Source organism: Pleurodeles waltl, chromosome 6 (genome assembly GCF_031143425.1).
Source record: "Pleurodeles waltl isolate 20211129_DDA chromosome 6, aPleWal1.hap1.20221129, whole genome shotgun sequence".
Taxonomy (NCBI): domain Eukaryota; kingdom Metazoa; phylum Chordata; class Amphibia; order Caudata; family Salamandridae; genus Pleurodeles; species Pleurodeles waltl.
The window spans coordinates 41,829,395-41,849,466 of NC_090445.1; the positions used below are offsets into that span (position 1 = coordinate 41,829,395).

Below are 20,072 nucleotides of genomic sequence, written 5' to 3' on the forward strand. Positions count from 1 at the left end.
AGATTGTGCCCAGTCACTGAGGACGGATGTTGTCCACACATCCCTGAAGGTTAAACATTGGCTTACAACACCAGGGTGGTTTATCCTTGGACATTTATTTGAGTTCAGAGAGGTTTCATGGCAGGTGCGATCAAACCTCATACATATCCCAATATCTCACCTGAAACCCAAATCATTTTTGTGATTAAATGTAGCAAATTTAACCTTTGACCCCTTTGGAGTGTATTTTTACTAGGCCTAGGAGGAGTTGGCAGACCTCCGTGAAGTGACAAAAAAACTCTGTCACGCAGGAGGATTTCTGCAGGCGGGCGAGTCTGTTAGATTGCACTGTTCACACTGATTTTTTAGCACCGGGTGTTTGTCCTGTGCTGTAAAATCAGTGCAAACAGCACCACGCACAGCACAAGAGGGCGCTGCTTTTCTGCAGTTAGAGTAGATTTTCCACTCCAGTGGCAGCTTCCTCAATGCAAACGGAATGTTTCTCAGTGCAAGCGGTAATGACCATCCGTGACTGCCCGCGTTGAGAAATCCCGCCGGGAGGTGGTCTAGAGTAAGATTTTCCTTGTTCGCGGTCGCCAACATAATGTTGGTGAGTGCAAGCAAGGAAAAACTCCGCACTGTAGACTTTTTTTGCAACTCCATGCTCTAAGCGGAGCACGGAGTAGGAAAAACTCTGCGCTCACCCCTAATTTTTACTACACAGATCTTCCTGCAGATGTTTCACAGGTTCTTTTGCGGAGGACTGCGGATTGTGTCGGACCTCAAGAACATGGTCTTCGCAAACATTGTCCGTTGAATAACATTGTCCATGGGTGCCACTGTTAAAGATCATTGTTGCACTTTCTACCTAAGCGTTATATTAGTGCTTTCGGTTGTATCTTTGGACACGTAGAAGCTAGAGACTTAGTTTTTCACATCTATCATCATTGCATGTACAGGTTCTTGTTTTGTGTGCGTAAAAGTACGTTTGTTTTTATAAAGTAAAACTCTTACTGAAGGGGTAATCTTATTGAGTAACATTGCTGTGTTAACTGACCATGCAGTACTGTGACCAGAGTACACCAGTGGTGATTTACTCCAGTCATTACATTTGACGCCCAGTCACTTGAACTGACGTGTGATTTTTAAATCATCCCATAATGATAACTTGTTTTCAGTATGCCACTTCATACCATGCTTATCACATCTCTTACCTTACCTGTTATTTACAGCACTGTCAAATGATATAATGCTGAGTCAGCCTTGTCGAGTTTTGTACTCATGACCTGTAGATCCCCACACATCCCAGTGGTGAACATTCAGCTCACTGAGCCCACCTACCCGCTGTCTAGTGCATGACTCCAGTGCTGTGGCGCAGGGTAAAACAACCTCTGCCCTCTAGGGTTGTATAGACTGCTTGTTATTGTACTACTGGATTTGCTCAGGGGGTTGGCAGATGGGTACCTAGCTGGTCCCCTTCACTCCTAGATGTCCTGGTCTTGTGTAGAGACTGTTGCCTCTAGTTCTGTATGAGCTGTGTGGATACGCACCAGGTCACCTAGTCGTGGCTCAGGGGAAGGGCCCTCTAGGACTGCACGGCCTCTGGGGGTTGCCATAGGGGTTCACCTCTAGTTCCAGATGTGCTTCCCTCTAGAGATGCATCACCTCTGGCTTGGTACTAGGATACTGACCCATCCAGCTCTAGGACTGCTTGATGTACCCAGCAGGATGGCACAGGGCCCATCACCTCTAGTGCTGAATGGGCTCAGGGCGATTGGACCTGAAATACAAAGGTGTTGTTCCCATCTCTAAAGCTGGATGTCTGAGAGCCTTGATGCACTGCCTGTGGCCCCTAGGGCTCAGAGGATTGCCGCAGCGATAGTTGCCCCCTCTAGGGTGTATGGTCTCATGGTGGATTAGGTCATGCATGCAAAGCCCGTGTAGTGCTGGAAGGGCTCAAACGTTGTACAGGGGTGCAGAGCCCATGTCCTGTCGGGTTGGCTGGGCTGAGACATTGACTGGATACTTGGCATGATGTCACTTCACCTGTCGAGTACCACTGGGGCAGGGGGGCATCTGCAGTGTCATCTAGCCCAGGGCTTCAGCGATGCTAACTTTTCTTCCCAATTCTCACCCCTCCCACAGACCCACCCGGGCACCAACGTGACGGTCGTGGACCTGTTTGATCGCAGCGAGAGCCTGCAGCCCCTCTGGAAGCAGGTCCTGGGCTTTGGGCAGGTCATCTACCCCATCATGCAGAACGCGGCTGACGGCGTGCACCTGCTCTGCTACTCCCAGGGTGAGTACGAGTACTGTCTGCACCTGCTCTGCTACTCCCAGGGTGAGTACGAGTACTGTCTGCACCTGCTCTGCTACTCCCTGGGTGGTACTGCTAGCGCCATGACTGCTCCTCTCGGTGTGAGTACTGTCTCCACCTGCTCTGCTGCTCCCAGGGTGAGTACTGCTAGCGCGATATGGCTGATGCTCTCGGTGTGAGTACTGTCTACACCTGCTTTGCTGCTCCTGGGGTGAGTACTGCTAGCGCCATGACTACTGCTCTCGGTGTGAGTACTGGCTGCACCTGCTCTGCTACTCCCGGGGTGAGTACTGCTAACACCATGACTGATGTTCTCGGTGGGAGTACTGTCTGCACCTGTTCTGCTCTCGGGGTGAGTACTGCTAGCGCCATTACTAATGCTCTCGGAGTGAGTACTGTCTGCACCTGCTCTGCTACTCCCAGGGTGAGTACTACTTGCGTTATGACTGATGCTCTTGGTATGAGTACTATCTGCACTGTGCCTGCTTCTGTTGGGTGATTTCTGGTGGCACGTGCCTGCTGTTCTCAGGGTGAGTACTGTCTGCACCATGCCTGCTGCTCTTGGGTGAGTAGTAGCATCACTGCATCTGCTGGTCTCAGTTGACTACTGGCAGCACCTTGCCTGCTGCAATCAGTAATTACTATCAACACTGTGCTGCTGCACACAGTAAGTATTCTCCGCTCACTGCCTGCTGCTCTCAGGTAAGTACTTTCAGCACTGTGCCTGCGGCTCTCAGTTGAGTACTGCTAGCGCTGTGACTGCTTCTCTCGGCGTGAGTACTGGTAGCACTGTGCCTGTTATCCCCAGACTGAGTACTGCTAGCGTTGTGACAGGTTTTCTCTGTGTGAGTACTGTCTGTGCCATGCCTGCTGCTCTGTGGTGAGTGCCGTCAGTGCCTCTCCTGCTGCTCTCGGGCAAGTACTGCAAGGAGTCCACCTGATGCTGTTGGTGTCAGTACTGGCAGCACCATGCCTGCTCCTCTCGGGTGAGTACTGCTAGTGCCATGAATGCTTCTCTCTTGAGTACTGTCAGCACATGGCTTCCTGCTCTTAGGTGAGAACTGCTAGTGGTGTGACTGCCTTGTTCGTGAGTACTGTCTGCACTGTGCCTGCTGTTCTCGAGTGAGTACTGGCAGCACCACTCCTGCTACTCTCTGGTAAGTACTATCAGCATTGTGCCTTCTGTTCTCCGGTCCGTAGTGCCAGCACAGCACCTTCTCTTGCTGCTTTCAGGGCAGGTAATGTAAACTTGATGCCTGCCACTTTCAGGGTGAGCACGACCCACCTGTTACTTTTTGGGTGAGCACTGTCGGCACCACACCTGCTGCTCTCAGGTAAGTACTGCCGACACTGTGCCTTCTCTTGATTGGTTAGTATTGCAAAGTCCTTGCCTGTTTTTCTCAATGTAAGTATCAGCACAGAACCTGTTTCTTTAGTTTTGGGTGAGTACTGCTAGTGCTGTATTTATTCTGCTACTCTGTAATACAGCCCTGACAGCTGCTAGTCTCAGGGTGAGTACTGACAGCTTTTAGCATGCTTCCCTCATGGTGAGTACCTCCAACGCTGCATTTGCACTTTCAGCATGAACACTGCCAGCTTCACACTTGGCATCCACGGGGTGATGCTACCAGCACTTGCTATCCACGGGATGATGCTGCCAGCACTTGCTATCCTCGGGTGATGCTGCCAGCACTTGCTATCCACGGGGTGATGCTGCCAGAACTTGCTATCCACGGGATGATGCTGCCAGCCCTTGCTATCCACGGGATGATGCTGCCAGCCCTTGCTATCCACGGGATGATGCTGCCAGCCCTTGCTATCCACGGGATGATGCTGCCAGCCCTTGCTATCCACGGGATGATGCTGCCAGCCCTTGCTATCCACGGGATGATGCTGCCAGAACTTGCTATCCACGGGATGATGCTACCAGCACTTACTATCCACGGGGTGATGCTACCAGCACTTACTATCCACGGGGTGATGCTACCAGCACTTACTATCCACTGGATGATGCCACCAGCGCTTGCTATCCACGGGGTGATGCCACCAGCGCTTGCTATCCACGGGGTGATGCCACCAGCGCTTGCTATCCACGGGGTGATGCTACCAGCGCTTGCTATCCACGGGGTGATGCTACCAGCACTTGCTATCCACGGGGTGATGCTTGCTATCCACGGGGTGATGCTGCCAGCGCTTGCTGTCCACGGGGTGATGCTGCCAGCGCTTGCTGTCCACGGGGTGATGCTGCCAGCGCTTGCTGTCCACGGGGTGATGCCGCCAGCGCTTGCTGTCCACGGGGTGATGCCGCCAGCGCTTGCTGTCCACGGGGTGATGCCGCCAGCGCTTGCTGTCCACGGGGTGATGCCGCCAGCGCTTGCTGTCCACGGGGTGATGCCGCCAGCGCTTGCTGTCCACGGGGTGATGCCGCCAGCGCTTGCTACCAGTGGCGGCTGGTGAAATTTGAAAGTGGTGGGGGTGTAAAATCAGTGAATAAATTGTAGCGTGTTTGAGACCGATGTTTATGAGGGAGGGTTCGAGAAGGTTCTCCCCCTGAGAAAAGTTTTGAAAGTTGGTATATTTTGGTGCAATTTTCTACAATAGTTTTGTGATAAATGGACAAAAAATTGAGTTCTTATACTGGCATCATCCTGCCACCCTCCTTCTACCCAGGATGTGGTGTTACGGCCAGAGCTGCAGAATTAGGTCTCAGCATGAATATCCTCTGAATCACTTAATCTCACATGTGCCTATAAAAATGAATCTCATAATGTGTAATGTAATTGCTCATGAAAGCGCTAAATTACTTCGGGTTGTGTTTGTGCTATATAAGAACTGCACACAGAGGTTAAAAACAAGCCTTAATATAATGAAAGACAAATTGATACCCATTTAGTGGCTGATTTGTACAAAGTGAAACCAGAAATTATTGATAAATCACTGCTAGCCTACTTAAATTATGTGACCTTAGGCAGATATTTTATTTCACAAAAACTCAATTTTGTTCACTATTGCATATAAAAGAACGTTTAAATATGAGTTCAGAATATCAGTGGTATAAAAGATGTTGCTAAAAAAAAATCCACCTAAATATTCTGTAAGTTTCACTGTTGGGTAGGTTCCATATAAGATAACATGCAACTTAAAGGATCAATAAATAATAGTGACTTGTGTATTTGTAGTGCTACGAGGTCACAGCCTGTGACAGAAAGCACTGTGAATATGGAAATCATTATTTTAAACTTGTATAACACACAGTATAAGATGGACTGCTACAAAATGTGCAAAAGTTTTTTAGATAAAATGTAGCTTCCAAAATAAAGATTTCAATAATACCGAGCCCGTACTTAATGTTTTTTTTTTTTTTAACATAACCGTCCCTTCAACACCTTGTCAGGTGTAGTAAGCGCTATATAAATATAATCACAATTAAAAGCACGCACTTCACAGCTCAGTTGTTAACTCTTTGCACTACCACTAAAAAAGAATAAATCTTTGCCATCACAAATGTTCCAGTAATTTGACGAATTAAAGGGGCTCCCAAGCATCCTTTACATTTGTACATTACTCTTAACATTTGTTAAGGCTAACGCGTAGTGCACATTTGCATTTCTTTCAGACAGCAGCATCCTGGCAGAAGGCTTGATTAGCTGTCTTGCCCGACTTCGGTTTCACAGCTGAGAAGACTCAATGAAAGAGACTGTAAAAGGGAAGCATTTAATTTAACATATTGGAATTAACTGAAGGACACGAGACAGAAAAACGGGAAAAAGAGAGAGCGACATGACAAGGGCAGTTGGAAAAGGAAGAGAGGAAGGGGTTAAAGGGAGGGAAAGTGAACCTAACAGCGAAGGAGATAACGCCACTCACCCCAGCTCGTCCTGTGATCTAGTAACAGTTCACGGTGCTTCCAGAGAGGCCCAGGTGCAGCTCCTAAAAACTCCTCTGCAGGAAAGCTCTAAACAGACGAGGTGCAAAAACATGTGCAGTGTAACTCTTTAGAGCACATAACCATCGACATCAGGCCATCTTGCTAATGCTGCAACCCCTCACCCTGTAATGACTTGGAAAGGGAGGAGTGATGAGAGGCTGCTGATGATAGTCAAGCAGCCGCGGGAGTACAGGGCGGATACTGTACACGCCCGCATCTGTTAAAAAATGTGATGCTTTTCAGCGTCATTTGTGGGCGGTCCCAGAGGACCCCAATTATTGCAGTATCTGGCTGGCAGCTTGTCGGCCCTTATTGCTTGCTTAACTTTCCCTGCTGTCAACAGGCACCTGCTGTAGGAAGCTGGCCTGATGTGTGGTGGGTACCTGAGGTACTTACACCTTATCCAGACCAGGTCCAGGTATCCTCTATTAGTGTGGTGTAGACAGTGTCTAGAAGCCAGACTCTTTAGAGGTAGCTGTGGATGAGCAGCCAAGGCTTATCTAGGAGACATGCAAAGCTCCTGCAATACCACTGTAGTCACACAGCATTTACACATGTGAAAGAAAACACTCAGTATTATGAAAATAAAGGATCTTTATTATAGTAACTCAGTACCAAAACACTAGATAGGCAACCCTCCAATAGGAGGTAAGTAAACACACTAAATATGTACACCAGTAATCAGAAATAGGCATAGAAAATCATAGAAAACAGTGCAAATACAAACAGACAATAGTCACCCTAGGGGGAGCCCAAACCATATGCTAAAAAAAATGGAATGCGAACACAGGACCCCCACCTAGGTAAGTGGAACGTGTGGAGGGGAGCAGGGGGTACTAGGAAACCCCAAAGGTAAGTACCACAGTGCCCACCTAGAGACCACGAAGAAAGGCGTAAATCACTAGATTTTCCCCAAACCACCCAAAAGGAAGGAAAAGAAGAAAATGCAACACCCTGAGAAGACTGCAATAACCAGTGATGGACTCCTGAAGAGGAAGACTTGTGGGAGAAGGGGACCATGTCCAGAAGTCAGAGAAGAGTCCAGGAGGAGTAGGAGCTTCTGCCTACCCAGCTGAGGATGCAGGAGTTGGTTGATGGTAGGGCAAAGACAGTCAGGAATGTAGCCCTGGAGCAGGTGAAAAGTTCCTGGAGGATTCAGTTGACGTCCCAGGCTGGATGGATGATTGCAGTCTGTCAGTGGTGGGGAAAAGCCACCAACACACCTTGGCAAAGGCAGAAGTCACTTTGAAGAAAAAGTGGAGATGCCTGGGACCATCAAGGTCCTTGAGGACTCAACCCACAGGGGAAGTCCTAGGGAGACCCTCAGCAAGGCAGAGAGTCCAAAGAAGAGCCAACCCCCACAGGAGACACACTGGATGAGGAACCAGGAGTCACAGAGGAGCCCACGCAGCACTACTGGAGAAGGGTCCCACGCCGCAGAAGCACGCAGAGGGCTGTGCGTCGCAGGAAGGAGTGCTGGGGGCTGGGGCTACACAAAGCTTGAAGATCACTTGGAGGAGACGCAAACAAGCCTTGGCACCTGCAAGAGACGTGTTGAACGGGGGGGGTACTGTCCTGCTTGGGAAGGCAAAGGCTTACCTCCACCAAAGTTGGACAGCTGGCAGAGAAGACCAAGAGGACTACCCCGGACCACCACCCGTGATGCAGGATCCACGCAGCTCAGGATGAGAGGAGATCCCCTCTGCCGGTTGTCATTGCAGTTGGTGCCTGCAGATGCAGAGAAGTGACTCCTTTACTCCAAGGGATATTTCTTCCTTCTCATGCAGGCTGAAGACCTGCTGCCCTCAGAGGATGCACAGCTGGGGAAATGTTGCAGAAGCTGGAAGGAGCCATGGAAACAATGTTGCAAGCAGAGTCTTCATCATGGATGCAGATTGTCGGTTCCTGGAGGTTCCAGTCATGGTTCCAGCGGCTAGAAGTTAAAGTAAGGTTGCAGAGGAGTCCTGCTGGGATCTTGCAAGCCAAATCTGAGGACCCACCCAAGAGAAAGTCCCTAAATAGCCCTGAAAGGGGGATTGGTCACCTAGCGAGGTGACTACCTATCTGCCTGACGTCACCTGCCTGATCTGGCCACCCAGATGCTCCCAGAAGTCCCTGCCAACCTTGGATTGCAGAACACAGGGACTCTCTGGAGGAGCTCTGGGCACCCCCTGGGGTGTTGATGGACAGGGGAGTGGTCACTCCCCTTTCCATTGTCCAGTTTTGCAGCAGAGCAGGGACTGGGGGTCCCTGCACTGATGTAGACTGGTTTATGCACGGAGGGCACCAAATGTGCCCTTCAAAGCATAGCTGTGGCTTAGGGCGGCTACTCCTCTCAAGCCCTGTAACACCTATTTCCCCCTCTCCCAAAGGAAATCCTTTATTCTGCTATCCTGGGCTTGAGCTGTGCAAGCAGCAGGAGGGCAGAAATCTGTCTGAGGGGTGGCAGCAGCTTGGGGTGCCCGGAAAATTCTAGAAGGCTGGAAGGAACAATGCTGGGGGTCCTCTAAACAGCCCCCTTAATGCATGGAATCATACTTCCAATACTGGCAACAGTATTCAGGTATGATTCCAACATGTTTGATGGCAAACATGCCCAGGTTCGGAGTTACCATTATGTAGCTGGACATAGGTAGTGACCTATGTCCAGTACACGCATAAAGTGGCGTCCCCGCACTCACGAAGTCCATGAAAATGGAACTGGCATTCGTGGGGGCACCTCTGTTACTGCAGGTGTGCCCTCACACACAGGTACTTGCGCCCTGCCCTCTGGGCTAGGAGGGCCTGCCATAGGGGTGACTTACAGTGACCTGGTGCAGTGACCTGTAGTGAAAAAGGGTGCAAGCACCAGTTTCATGCAAACTGCAATAGCAGGCCTACCGAACACTTTGCATGAGCTCCTCATGGGTGGCATAATACATGCTGCAGCCCATGGGGATCCCCTGGTACCATATACTAGGGACTTACATGGAGGCACCAGTATGCCAATTGTGGGATGAAAGTAACTAAGCTACTAAGTTAGAAGGGAGAGAGCATAATCACTGGGGTCCTGGTTAGCAGGATCCCAGTGAACACGGTCAAACACACTGACAACAGGCAGGAAATGGGGGTAATCATGCCAAGAAAAAGGGCACTTTCCTACAGCTGCGCACTAGCACAGGTGTCTAATTAAAACTGCTTTGTAGAACATGGAGTAGGCAGGTCAAAGCAGTGAATGCTTTTAGTATAGTTTAAATAGGTCGAATGGTAATTGCTTTTCGCAGTTACCATCCATCACCTTTTAATTGGATGGGCGTAGCCCCTCAGCCCACCCCCAGAAGCCTCAGCTGGGTGATACTACCAGCACTTGCTATCCCAGGGGTGATACCACCAGTATTCACTGGTTGTGTATTATTCACTGCTCTTGTGTAGATACTGCTAGGGCCACACTTACTACTCTCAAGGTGAGTATTGCCAGCTTCACTGCTGCTTCTCGGGGTGAGCACTTCACCTCTGGGCCTGCTACTCTTAGCATCTGTACTGCCAGGGCTGCGCTTCCCTTCTATGTTTGGGGTGAATACAGGCAGCTTTGTGCCTGCTACTCTCAAAAGGGGGAGGGGTATCCCTGCAGTACTACCCTCAGTGGCTCTGCACTGCAATGTCCATGCTTGATACTCTTGGGGTCAGCTCAGCGTCTGCTGCTTTCAAGGGCGTACTGTCAGCTCTGTGCTTCCTACTCCTTGGGTGAGTACTGCTAGCTCCATGTCTTCTACTCTGTGTGAGTACTGATAGTGCTGTGCTTCCTACTCTTGGGGTGCGTACTGCTGGCTCGGCCCTGCTGCCCTGGCAGAAAGAGGAGCCAGCACTGTGCCTTTTACACTCATAGTGAGTACTGCTAGCTCCGTGCATGCTAATCTGCAGGTGAGGGCTGCTTCTCTCATGGTGAGCACTGCTGGCTGTGTGCATGCTAATCTGCAGGCGAGGGCTGCCTCTTACTCTCACGGAGAGTACTGCTAGCTGCGTGCATGCTAATCTGCAGGCGAGGGCTGCCTCTTACTCTCACGGAGAGTACTGCTAGCTGCGTGCATGCTAATCTGCAGGCGAGGGCTGCCTCTTACTCTCACGGAGAGTACTGCTAGCTCCGTGCATGCTAATCTGCAAGTGAGGGATGCCTTCTCTCATGGTGAGCACTACTGGCTCTGTGCATGCTAATATGCAGGTGAGGGCTGCCTCTTACTCTCATGGTGAGTACTGCTAGCTGCGTGCATGCTAATCTGCAGGCGAGGGCTGCCTCTTACTCTCATGGTGAGCACTGCTAGCTCTGTGCATGCTAATCTGCAGGCGAGGGCTGCCTCTTACTCTCATGGTGAGCACTGCTAGCTCTGTGCATGCTAATCTGCAGACGAGGGCTGCCTCTTACTCTCATGGTGAGTACTGATAGCTGCGTGCATGCTAATCTGCAGGTGAGGGCTGCCTCTTACTCTCATGGTGAGCACTGCTAGCTCTGTGCATGCTAATCTGCAGGCGAGGGCTGCCTCTTACTCTCATGGTGAGTACTGCTAACTCTGTCTGTGCATGCTAATCTGCAGGCGAGGGCTGCCTCTTACTCTCATGGTGAGTACTGCTAGCTTTTAGCAACTACTCTGGCAGTGAAGGCTGCCAATGCTGTGTCCCCCACTCTCAGGGTGAGTACTACTAGCTCCACGTATGCACCTGCCCATTTAAAGGACTGCTGCTAGCTCTGTGCTTGTTACTCTGCCGATGAGCTTCCAGCTCTGCGCATCTTACTCTGAGGAGTACTGCTAGCTCCTCGCCTGTTACTCTGGTAGTGAGGGCTGCCAGTGCTTTCCTGTTTCCTCGCCTGGTGATTCGTTGCAGCGCCACCCTTGGGGTGCTGCTGTAGTTTGAGTATTTCCGGTACTCCCCACCCTTAAAGTGACGCAGCGCCCCGGGGATCTTCCTCGTTGCAATGGTTTCTTCATATATGCTCAGTCCCAGTGGCACAGAACACTGAGTGCACCTTCAGACGTCACTGGGACGCTTCCCTGATTGGAGCTCGGGTGATCCCTTTAACCTCACTTCTGGGACATGTGTCACGGGATGCAGGTGACCCGGCTCTGTAGAAACGGTTTCATGGCTGCTCGAGTTTATCACGTGAAATCTAATCCCACCCCCGACAAATCCCTGAACCCCAACATGATCTCCCAGTAAGTTAATGAAAACCACCGAAGGCAAAGGGTTAAAAGCTGCAGTTTCGAGCAGTTCTTGCTAATCCCCCATATAAAATTGCACTGCAGGGTGGAAGTAATCGATCCTTAGTAATATGTAGGTGCTTCCTAATTACTGCAGTACCACCACACCTGCTCCCAAAGATACTCCTCGCAGAGGGCAGCATGTGCAGCTAGACCTCTTTCCCGGAAGTGACGTCAGATTCAAGGACTGCTGCCTCCTGGCCTGGAGGATTAAACTTGGAGTTCTATGTACCTAGTACGGTACTAGAGTCAGCCCTGCATGCTACCTCTGCAACCCCCAGTAACCCACAGAGCATGACAAGACTGGAGCATGGCAGGAGATTGAAGATGAACCGGAAGATGAGGTCAGACCCCAGCTGCACGGGCCTGATGGACCTCTACCTGAAGTCTATCTTTGTTCATCAATGTATGCTGGCCATGTAGGGCTGTAGAAGAAACATTACTTTCTGCAGTGAACCTACAATAGTTCCCCCTTCTCCTTCTGTGTCGTTTCTATCTTTCTTCCATCCTCCTCCTATCTCCACTTCCTTCCATGGCAAGCGTTCTCCCTCCATGCATGAAGGTGGGGTTCCCACTGCATGCATGAAGGTGGGGTTCTCCCTCCATGTATGAAGGTGGGGTTCTCCCTCCATGCATGAAGGTGGGGTTCTCCCTCCATGCATGAAGGTGGATACTCCCTCCATGAAGGTGGGGTTCTCCCTCCATGCATGAAGGTGGGGTTCTCCGTACATGTATGAAGGGGGTGAATGTATTTAGGACAAAGCTCTGGAGCGCTCTTTTCGCTATTGTTTTTTAATCTCGTTTTCTATTTTTCCCCTCTCTTCAGCCCCTTCTCTTTTCCTTTCTTTGTCTCTTATTACTGGGCTAATTCTTTTCCTTTAATTCTCCCTGTGCCTGGCTGTATTTCTGTGTTAATTTACACCTCTCCCTTTACTCTTTTTCCTAATTCCTCTCTCTGCCTATACATCTAGTTCAGTATGTTTCCCTGGCTCTCCCTTAGCCCACTGAGGGAGTGCTCTCAGGTGGCACATGCCAATAGCTGCTAGGTAAGGATGACCTCAGTGTGTCTTGGTTGTATCCGCTTATGTGGTGAATGATCTCAGTGATCAGACAATCTAGAACACTTGTTGCACAGACAGGCACACCCCAAGTTACTGCGAATAAAACCTGGCTGTCAGCGGCACGTCAGCTGCGGTTGGTCCACATTCCTGAAGTACAGACAGTGATGACAGCACCTGGGTGGTGGTAATGAGGCGTACTTCCGCGTGTTGCCAGCAAGCATGTGAATTAAGGCTTTTATGCTGAGATGTTGGCGAGGGATTTAAATCTGTGACTTCAAAGAGGGACTTAGGGCCACATGTACGTATGTTAGAAATTGCAATTTCTTAATTGCAGTTCCATGCGAATCGCAATTAGGAAATCCCAATTCCTAAGGTACGAAACTCCATTGAGTTTCTTTTTCGATTCCCGGTGGGTTGCAAATAGACCTAGCTCATGAATATCAATGAGGTAGGTCGCAGTTTGAGACCTATTGGGAATCGCAAAAATCACAGGGACGGTGGCCTGCTGGGGTCAGCAGACTACCATGTCTGTGATTGATTTAAAATAAAGCAATTTTTTTTAAAGCACAGCCCATTTTCCTTAAAGGAAAAAGGGCTTTGTTTAAAAAGGAAATAATTAAACGTTCAAGTTTAATTTTTTAAGAGAAGGCAGTGGTCTTGATCTTAAAAAAATATTTTCCCAACCATTCACAAAGAGGAAAGGAGTCCCCTGGAGACCCCTTCTGATTTGCGAATGGGTTACCACCAACTTTTCATTGGTTGTAAAATGCGAATGTTTTGCAACCGCATTTCGGTTGCAAAACTTTCATACATGCCTTTCAGATTCGGTATTAGGAAGGGACGCCCTCAACACACCCCTTCCTAATACTGAATCGAAAACCTAGCTTGCGATTTGCTAACAAGTTACCAAATCACAGTGTGGGCTTTGTACATCCCAAATTGTGTTTTTCCAGTCGCAAACGGGCTGATTCTGTGAATGGGCCCATTGGCAACTGGAACGAAGCTTCGTACATGTGGCCCCTACTCTCCGTCCTTTTGAGGTTCGATTAAGTAATAATAGTTGCATAGAACACTTTGGTAAAAGCATTATGTAGTTAACATATTGGGGGCATTCTAAAAGTGATAACCCAGACAGCTTGAGGTAGAATTATTGAAGCAGAGACTGTTCCACTGCACACAGAAACTTCACTAAGAAACTGTGACCTCCAAAAGTAGCTTTCAACTATGCACCACAGGAGCGGCGTAGGCAACACCTACTCCTCTCCCGCTTCACCGCAGTCGACATAGTGACGCATCTCACTCCAGACTCAGCTCGGTAACTTGTGGCTTATCCACAGCACAAAAAAGAAGAGCCCAACAGGACACCCACCAGATATGTGAGGTGGCAGCCAGTGGACAACTTGTTTATTACAGCACCCCAGAAGGTCAACGAACCCCTTGACAGCAGCAGGTAGCACCCTGAAGAACAGACCCGCTTAAGACCAGCTGATGCCAACATCTGGCCGGTGCACCGTTCCAGTAAATCCTCATACCAGGGATGGTCTGTGGATCTCGCTTCACCCAAGGCAGCTTTATGGAGTGGTCAACCAGACACCACCCCTCCATGCAGATGCCTCAGCTCCCCTCAGAACTCAACCTGTGCCCGCCTTCAACCTTTGAATGGAAACTCTGGGCAAGTTACTGACATGTTGATCACAACCACCTCTATCTTCTGGGACTTTACCCACCTAAAACCCTGCCAAACTCCTTGGAATCAGCCCTGCTAACTGCTTCGTTCTGAGTCTTGGTGTAATTGTGAAATCGACACAAACGCTGTTTGGTCCTGATTTCTTATTGGGAGTTGTACGCAAATTGTGCTCGCACTCCAGGATTTCTTCCACGTAAATTACCCGAAAGGATGTGCATGATGAAAACAGTGCATGTTCCGAAGTGGAAATCTCCACATCGACCAGTAAAACCACACAGAAATGTTAATGGTGTATGAATGCAAAATAATTGGCTGTCCTTTTACGGCACAAAACCCCACAAAATCCTGCACCCCAACTTTGTTAATCCATGCCTATTCCCGTAATTTTAGCCAGGGGATATTTTAATCCCCCTATTTCTGGTAGGTAAAGCACACAAATGGGGCTGTTATCTACAATGTCGTTCTTTCATTTACTCCATTCCACCACATACGTCTGGTGAACATGGTCTTGTTGCTTCTGCCCTGCTTGTAGTGACCCTAATCCTAGTCGTGGTTGTGTCACGCCTGGATTATTATTGTAGCCGTTGCACTGGTCTACCCAACACATTTTTCTCAAAACTCCAGGTAACACAAAACTGTAACTAACTTGTGTTTGGCCAGAAATGAAATAACCACACCACACTGCTCCTTACATCTCTCCATTGAGTAAAGATACAAAGGGCCCAAGGCACTCCTGGTCTTCTCATTGGACTATCTTGCAAAACTGTCCCTTACTAAGAACCCAGAAGCCTCCATTTCACCAACCAAAGCACAGTGTCGCCCCGACTGTTCAGTTACTGCAGGTATGGGGGGGTCGATCTTTCCACATTCATCACTCCTTTTTCCTGCTCTTTAAACTGAACCCGGAAACTTCTTAATCTAATTCAGAAGATCCTTAAAGATTCACTGCTTTACCTTGCATTTGAACATTCAAAAGCCATCCTCTGCTGTATCTCATGTCCTTTGTGGTTGCCCACCAAGAGCCTTCGCCTTTGCTCCTAGGCCCTCAGGACTCTTAGGGGGTTATTACAACTTTGGAGGAGGTGTTAATCCGTCCCAAAAGTGACGGTAAAGTGACGGATATACCACCAGCCGTATTACGAGTCCATTATATCCTATGGAACTCGTAATACGGCTGGTGGTATATCCGTCACATTTGGGACAGATTAACACCGCCTCCAAAGTTGTAATAACCCCCTTAGTCTCCCAAGGCTTTTGTTGGGTACTTATTGTGCTAGTCGACTTTAAACTGTGTCCATTACTGCTGGATGATCGGCTCGCATCCTCAGTTCTAGTAAGTATACTGTAATGGTCTCCATTTCTTATCACGGCTAAGTGCTGGCTTTTCCAGTGCTAACTTCTGCGTTGATTCAAACAACTTCTCCCTGCCCGTGGCTCCTGCACACTGTCAGTCATATAGTGGAGTCTGAACAGCTTACCCCAGTCCTGACGTAGCACTCATGGAATGTATCCATCACCCTAGTCTTTATCCAAAACTTTGTCTCCCATACGCAGCTTGTGTTGCCGTCATAGCTCTCAAGTCTGTCAAGTTGTGCGAACCAGCATCACTCACCTCAGAAGGAACTACTGGCAGCAGGCCGCTTGATGATGACAATGAAGTATATTTCTAGAGCACATCTTGTACCCGATGAGTGTCCTGGCGCCAGGCAACTGGAAACAAGCTTATATTTGTTGGCGTAGCCAGGAGTTCATGCTTCCACAAAACCTCCAGTGGTTGGTGTGGGCTCTAAGCAACCGAGGGAGGTTATCCCACAGGTTTGGAGAACGAGAACAATCTTCCGCCCCTTTGTTTGTAATTAATTCCAAGTATTTTGAGGAGCAGGGCTTCCTAAGCTCATAAGGATCTACTCGGTTTGTAAATGTCAAGGCCTCGTTTATAAAAGGCCCCGAAAGCCAGACTCACCATTTTGAAGAGTGCTCTCTTACTTATGGGTAGCCAGTGAACCTCTTTTAATGCCGGGGTGACCGTATTTGCCCAGTTAATAATCTTGCTGCCCAATTTTGCACTCTTTGCAATCCTGCCCTAGTTTTAACTGGAAGTCTCAAGTCTAATACATTTCCATAATCCAGGCATGAAGAAATCCTAGCCTGGATATTAGTTTGTGGTTCTGCATAGGGAGCACCATACAGAGCATCCGTAGATAGAAGAAATGGGAAGCTGAGTCCGTAGTCAACTTAGCTCCTTGTCAAAACTAAAACCTACATTTTTTACAACTGTCACCGTAACGGGAGGTTCGCGTAGAACAGGGGTCTTCAACCTTTTCTGTAATAAGAGCTACTTATGTTCAATGAAAATCATCCCGAGTTACTGATATGATTAGCATTGTAATAGTGGTCGTATCAGACAAGATTACATTATTGGTCACCGTATGCAAGATGACTAGCAGCGATCACCTCAAAGCATCAGGCAGGGTTGCCAGCAGCAATATTAAAAGAAGGCTTTTCAGTTTGGAATGCCTGTACATGCGCAATACATAACTGCCATTGCAGCAATGCCTCAGGTACCAAGTTCATAATATTAGTAATGTCTCCCACGTGCCATCTGATTTATCACTCAAGTATCAGCTTTTAATCCATTTTCAAAATTATGAGGTCTAAAAATTAATATTTTTGTCTAGAATACACCATTGAATTTTGATCAGCACATTATTCAACCAAGCAAAAGCTTCTAACTTAGTAGGCTGGGCTGCACACAGGAGAGCTACTTACAGGTAATGGGAGAGCTACCAGTAGCTCACGAGCTACTTGTTGGAGAAGCCTGGCTTAGAACTACTGGCCACCAATTAGATGAACTGGTAATGGATAGGGGACCAGTATATATAAATTCAGTATTGTCACCATTTAATTTTAGTGTATTGGTGCACATCCCACTGCATTACTGCCTCCGTACTGTTATGGAAGTTAGTGGTCGCTGCTCAATGACCTATTGAAATCTCTTCCCGAAGAGCGAGGTCAATAGGGTATCTTCCATGCTCTGGGCCACCTGACCATTAAACTTTCTGGAACGCTACCTCTTGTGCTGGTACTAACTCCCCCTCTTTTGCTCGCTTAGATTTCTTGTCTTTATCCCCCACTCACTTTCTCGTATCCTTTCTTTTTTACATTCCCGCTTCTCATTTCTGATTTGGAAACTCAACTCTCATTCCAGTGCTTTCTATTCTCAATTTGGAAATCTCTATAATCTGTCCTTCTCTCTGCATACTGTGGTGAGCCCACCACTGCTGTTTGATCTGGTTTTTGTGCAATAAAAGTTTAACAGATAAAATATCCCATAGTCACAACTGTGTAAATCTGAAACTAAAGATGTCCTGCTTTTGGCCTTCTGCACCCTCTCGGGGAGGGAATGCTCTGTCTACAGCAGACATAGCAGAGGCTAGCGGACTACCATCTACCAATGAAGGACTGCACGGGTCCTCATTGGCGTATCTTGCTACGGGTAAGGTGTCTACATGCGCTAATAAAGAAGTGCGTGGAGAAACGCATTGGCAGACCTTCCAAATGGGGGTCTGCACACATTTTCATTATGCTAATGTAAGGACTGGTGCATTGGTAGATTGCTTGCTATTCAGCGTACAGCATATGAATCTGCAACAGATTCATGCGGAAAAGCCACATGTTTCTTACTGTAATATTAGTTTTAGCAGCTTGACCTCTATTGTAGAGTCACATGCAAGCCACATGTTGGCAGGTTTTGAGTGGGTTTCAAACTAAGACCATAAAAGTAATTGGAAATTGTAGGCCTGTACTCATCGTACTAGAACACCACTAGCCCCAGTTCGACTGGGGCTTGTTTGATTTTGCTGTCCAGACCAGCCAATAGTTGCAGGTAATCCACAGTATTTGCCTCCATTGCAGGCATGAAACTACAACACTCTGAACCATATTTTAAATAGTTGATTGACTTTTCGCTTTAGTCTAATAAGGTGCCATTCGTACCATGGGCTTCTTCGTCAACGGCCACCCTGGGAGGCTATTGAGAATGATCTGCTCTCTGTACTCCCCTTTCTGCTACTTGCATTTTGTTGTTCTCTTTCCATTATTATTTTCTCTGTCCATTAACCACAATTTTATATTTGCAGGTGGCCTGATCTGTCGAGGTCTGCTAGAGACTATGCCTGACCATAACGTTGATACCTTCATCTCACTATCATCGCCACAGATGGGCCAATACGGGGGTGAGTGGAAATGAAGTAGTATGTATTACAGGTTTAGAGGAGAGGAGTTGGATAGTGAGATCGCATTGAACCTGCTCTGTGCATCTACGAAGCAACGCACACTGTCGTTGACCATTGGGAGGCAACAGGAGCGAGGGTGGTAATGTGTCTAGATGACTGGAATTGACAGTCACAGAGAATGGGAGTTAGGAATTTTGAGGTTGTGTGAACCCAGGCAATGCTCATTGGTTGACGTCCAAGATGGACAACTGGGACTCTTTGGACTATGTAGAAGTATAATGCTGGACCCTTTTGGAAGGTCCTTATGACTATCCACAGGAAAGACTGGCTTTACAGGTGCAGCTCTGCATGAAAATCCCATAGTTTTAGGAGGACTGTAGGAAGCTGTCTCTCTATATAGTGCACTAAAGTGAAGTGCAGATAATCCATTGGATCCCCAAAGGTTTGCAGAGGCAGATATAGATAGGTCTAGTGCTCTTTTTGAGGTAGTGTGGGCGAGCAGTTAGTTTTTTTCAAAGAGTTGTGTTAAGCTTTTGTTGTACTCACAGAGGCAATTATTGAAACACACACTCAAAGACTAAATCCGAGACCAACTTAGAAAAATAACAGTTGCTTTTATATATGCTTTGAACCAAAGAACTTCGTTATAAGGTAAGCAGTTTTTAAATTAAAAATACTTTGCTGTTTCAAAAATCAACACTTTTGGTGCAATTTTCAATGTTAACCTATAGGAGGAAAAAATAATTCAGTTTCACAGGTAACTACACGACTTACAACCTCAGTATTCAGGGTTTTAGACCAGCACTGGGCAAGGTTCAGGTTGGTACCGAGCCCAAGAGTGCAGTGGCAAGTGGGCGGCTGGGTGCAGAGGTCAAAGTCCAAACTGGTGCACCTTGGTAATCAGTGGAAACTGGTGGGGGGGGTTGCCGCGCTGCTCACAGGTAGGTACAAGCGGTGTCAGAAATTGCTCTCCAGGGATTGAGGCAAGCACCAGGGGGGTGAAGCGGGGGTTGGGTGTCACAAGTCAGCAGCCCAGGTGCATAGTGCCAACAGAGCATTGGGCGCCCAGTGCTATCCAAAGGAGACAGGGTATCTGCTGAAGCTCTGCTTACAGGAGAGTAACGTGGGGTCAGGGGTTGATCTCCTGGAGTTTGAGGTAAGTACAAGGGGGGCCACAAGGCAGCACCAAACTTATACCCTCAACGACATGGGCGGCCGGGCACCGAGTGCCAACACAGCGTCCGGCACCCAATGTTATTCAATGGAATAACATTACACAACATTGCAGGCTCTGGCCAGGAGGCCGGGAAAGGTCAAACCACAGCTGCCCAGGCAAGTTGAGCTGCCAGGGTTTGTAGGGACACCGACAGTTCAGCTCCCCAAGACCCAGGAGCGTCTTTTGGCATCAGAAACAGCTAACCAGGCAGGTCACGGTCAGGGAAAGTCCCCAAATTTAGGCTGCAGGCATTGCTGGGGAGTCCGGTAGGGTCAGCCCACGGTGGACTCTTGGTCAGAATCCCTGGGGAACCTTTAATGGACTGGTGGGCCACTTGGACTCGGGCCGGGGGCGTCAGGTGCAGAGGTGGTTCCAAGTGGCAGTTTTGTGGTTCCTCAGTAGGCTGCTTCTTCTTTGG

General features: G+C 48.5%; 1 protein-coding gene across 1 annotated transcript in view; it reads left to right on the forward strand.

Annotated features, from left to right (window-relative positions):
- Nucleotides 1-20,072, forward strand: part of PPT2 (palmitoyl-protein thioesterase 2) — a 104,889-nt gene that overhangs the window by 63,161 nt on the left and 21,656 nt on the right. The window contains exons 3-4 of the mRNA XM_069237186.1: nucleotides 2,125-2,278; nucleotides 18,343-18,438. Of these exons, the coding sequence (XP_069093287.1) occupies nucleotides 2,125-2,278; nucleotides 18,343-18,438 (250 nt within the window). The remainder of the gene's footprint in view (nucleotides 1-2,124; nucleotides 2,279-18,342; nucleotides 18,439-20,072) is intronic.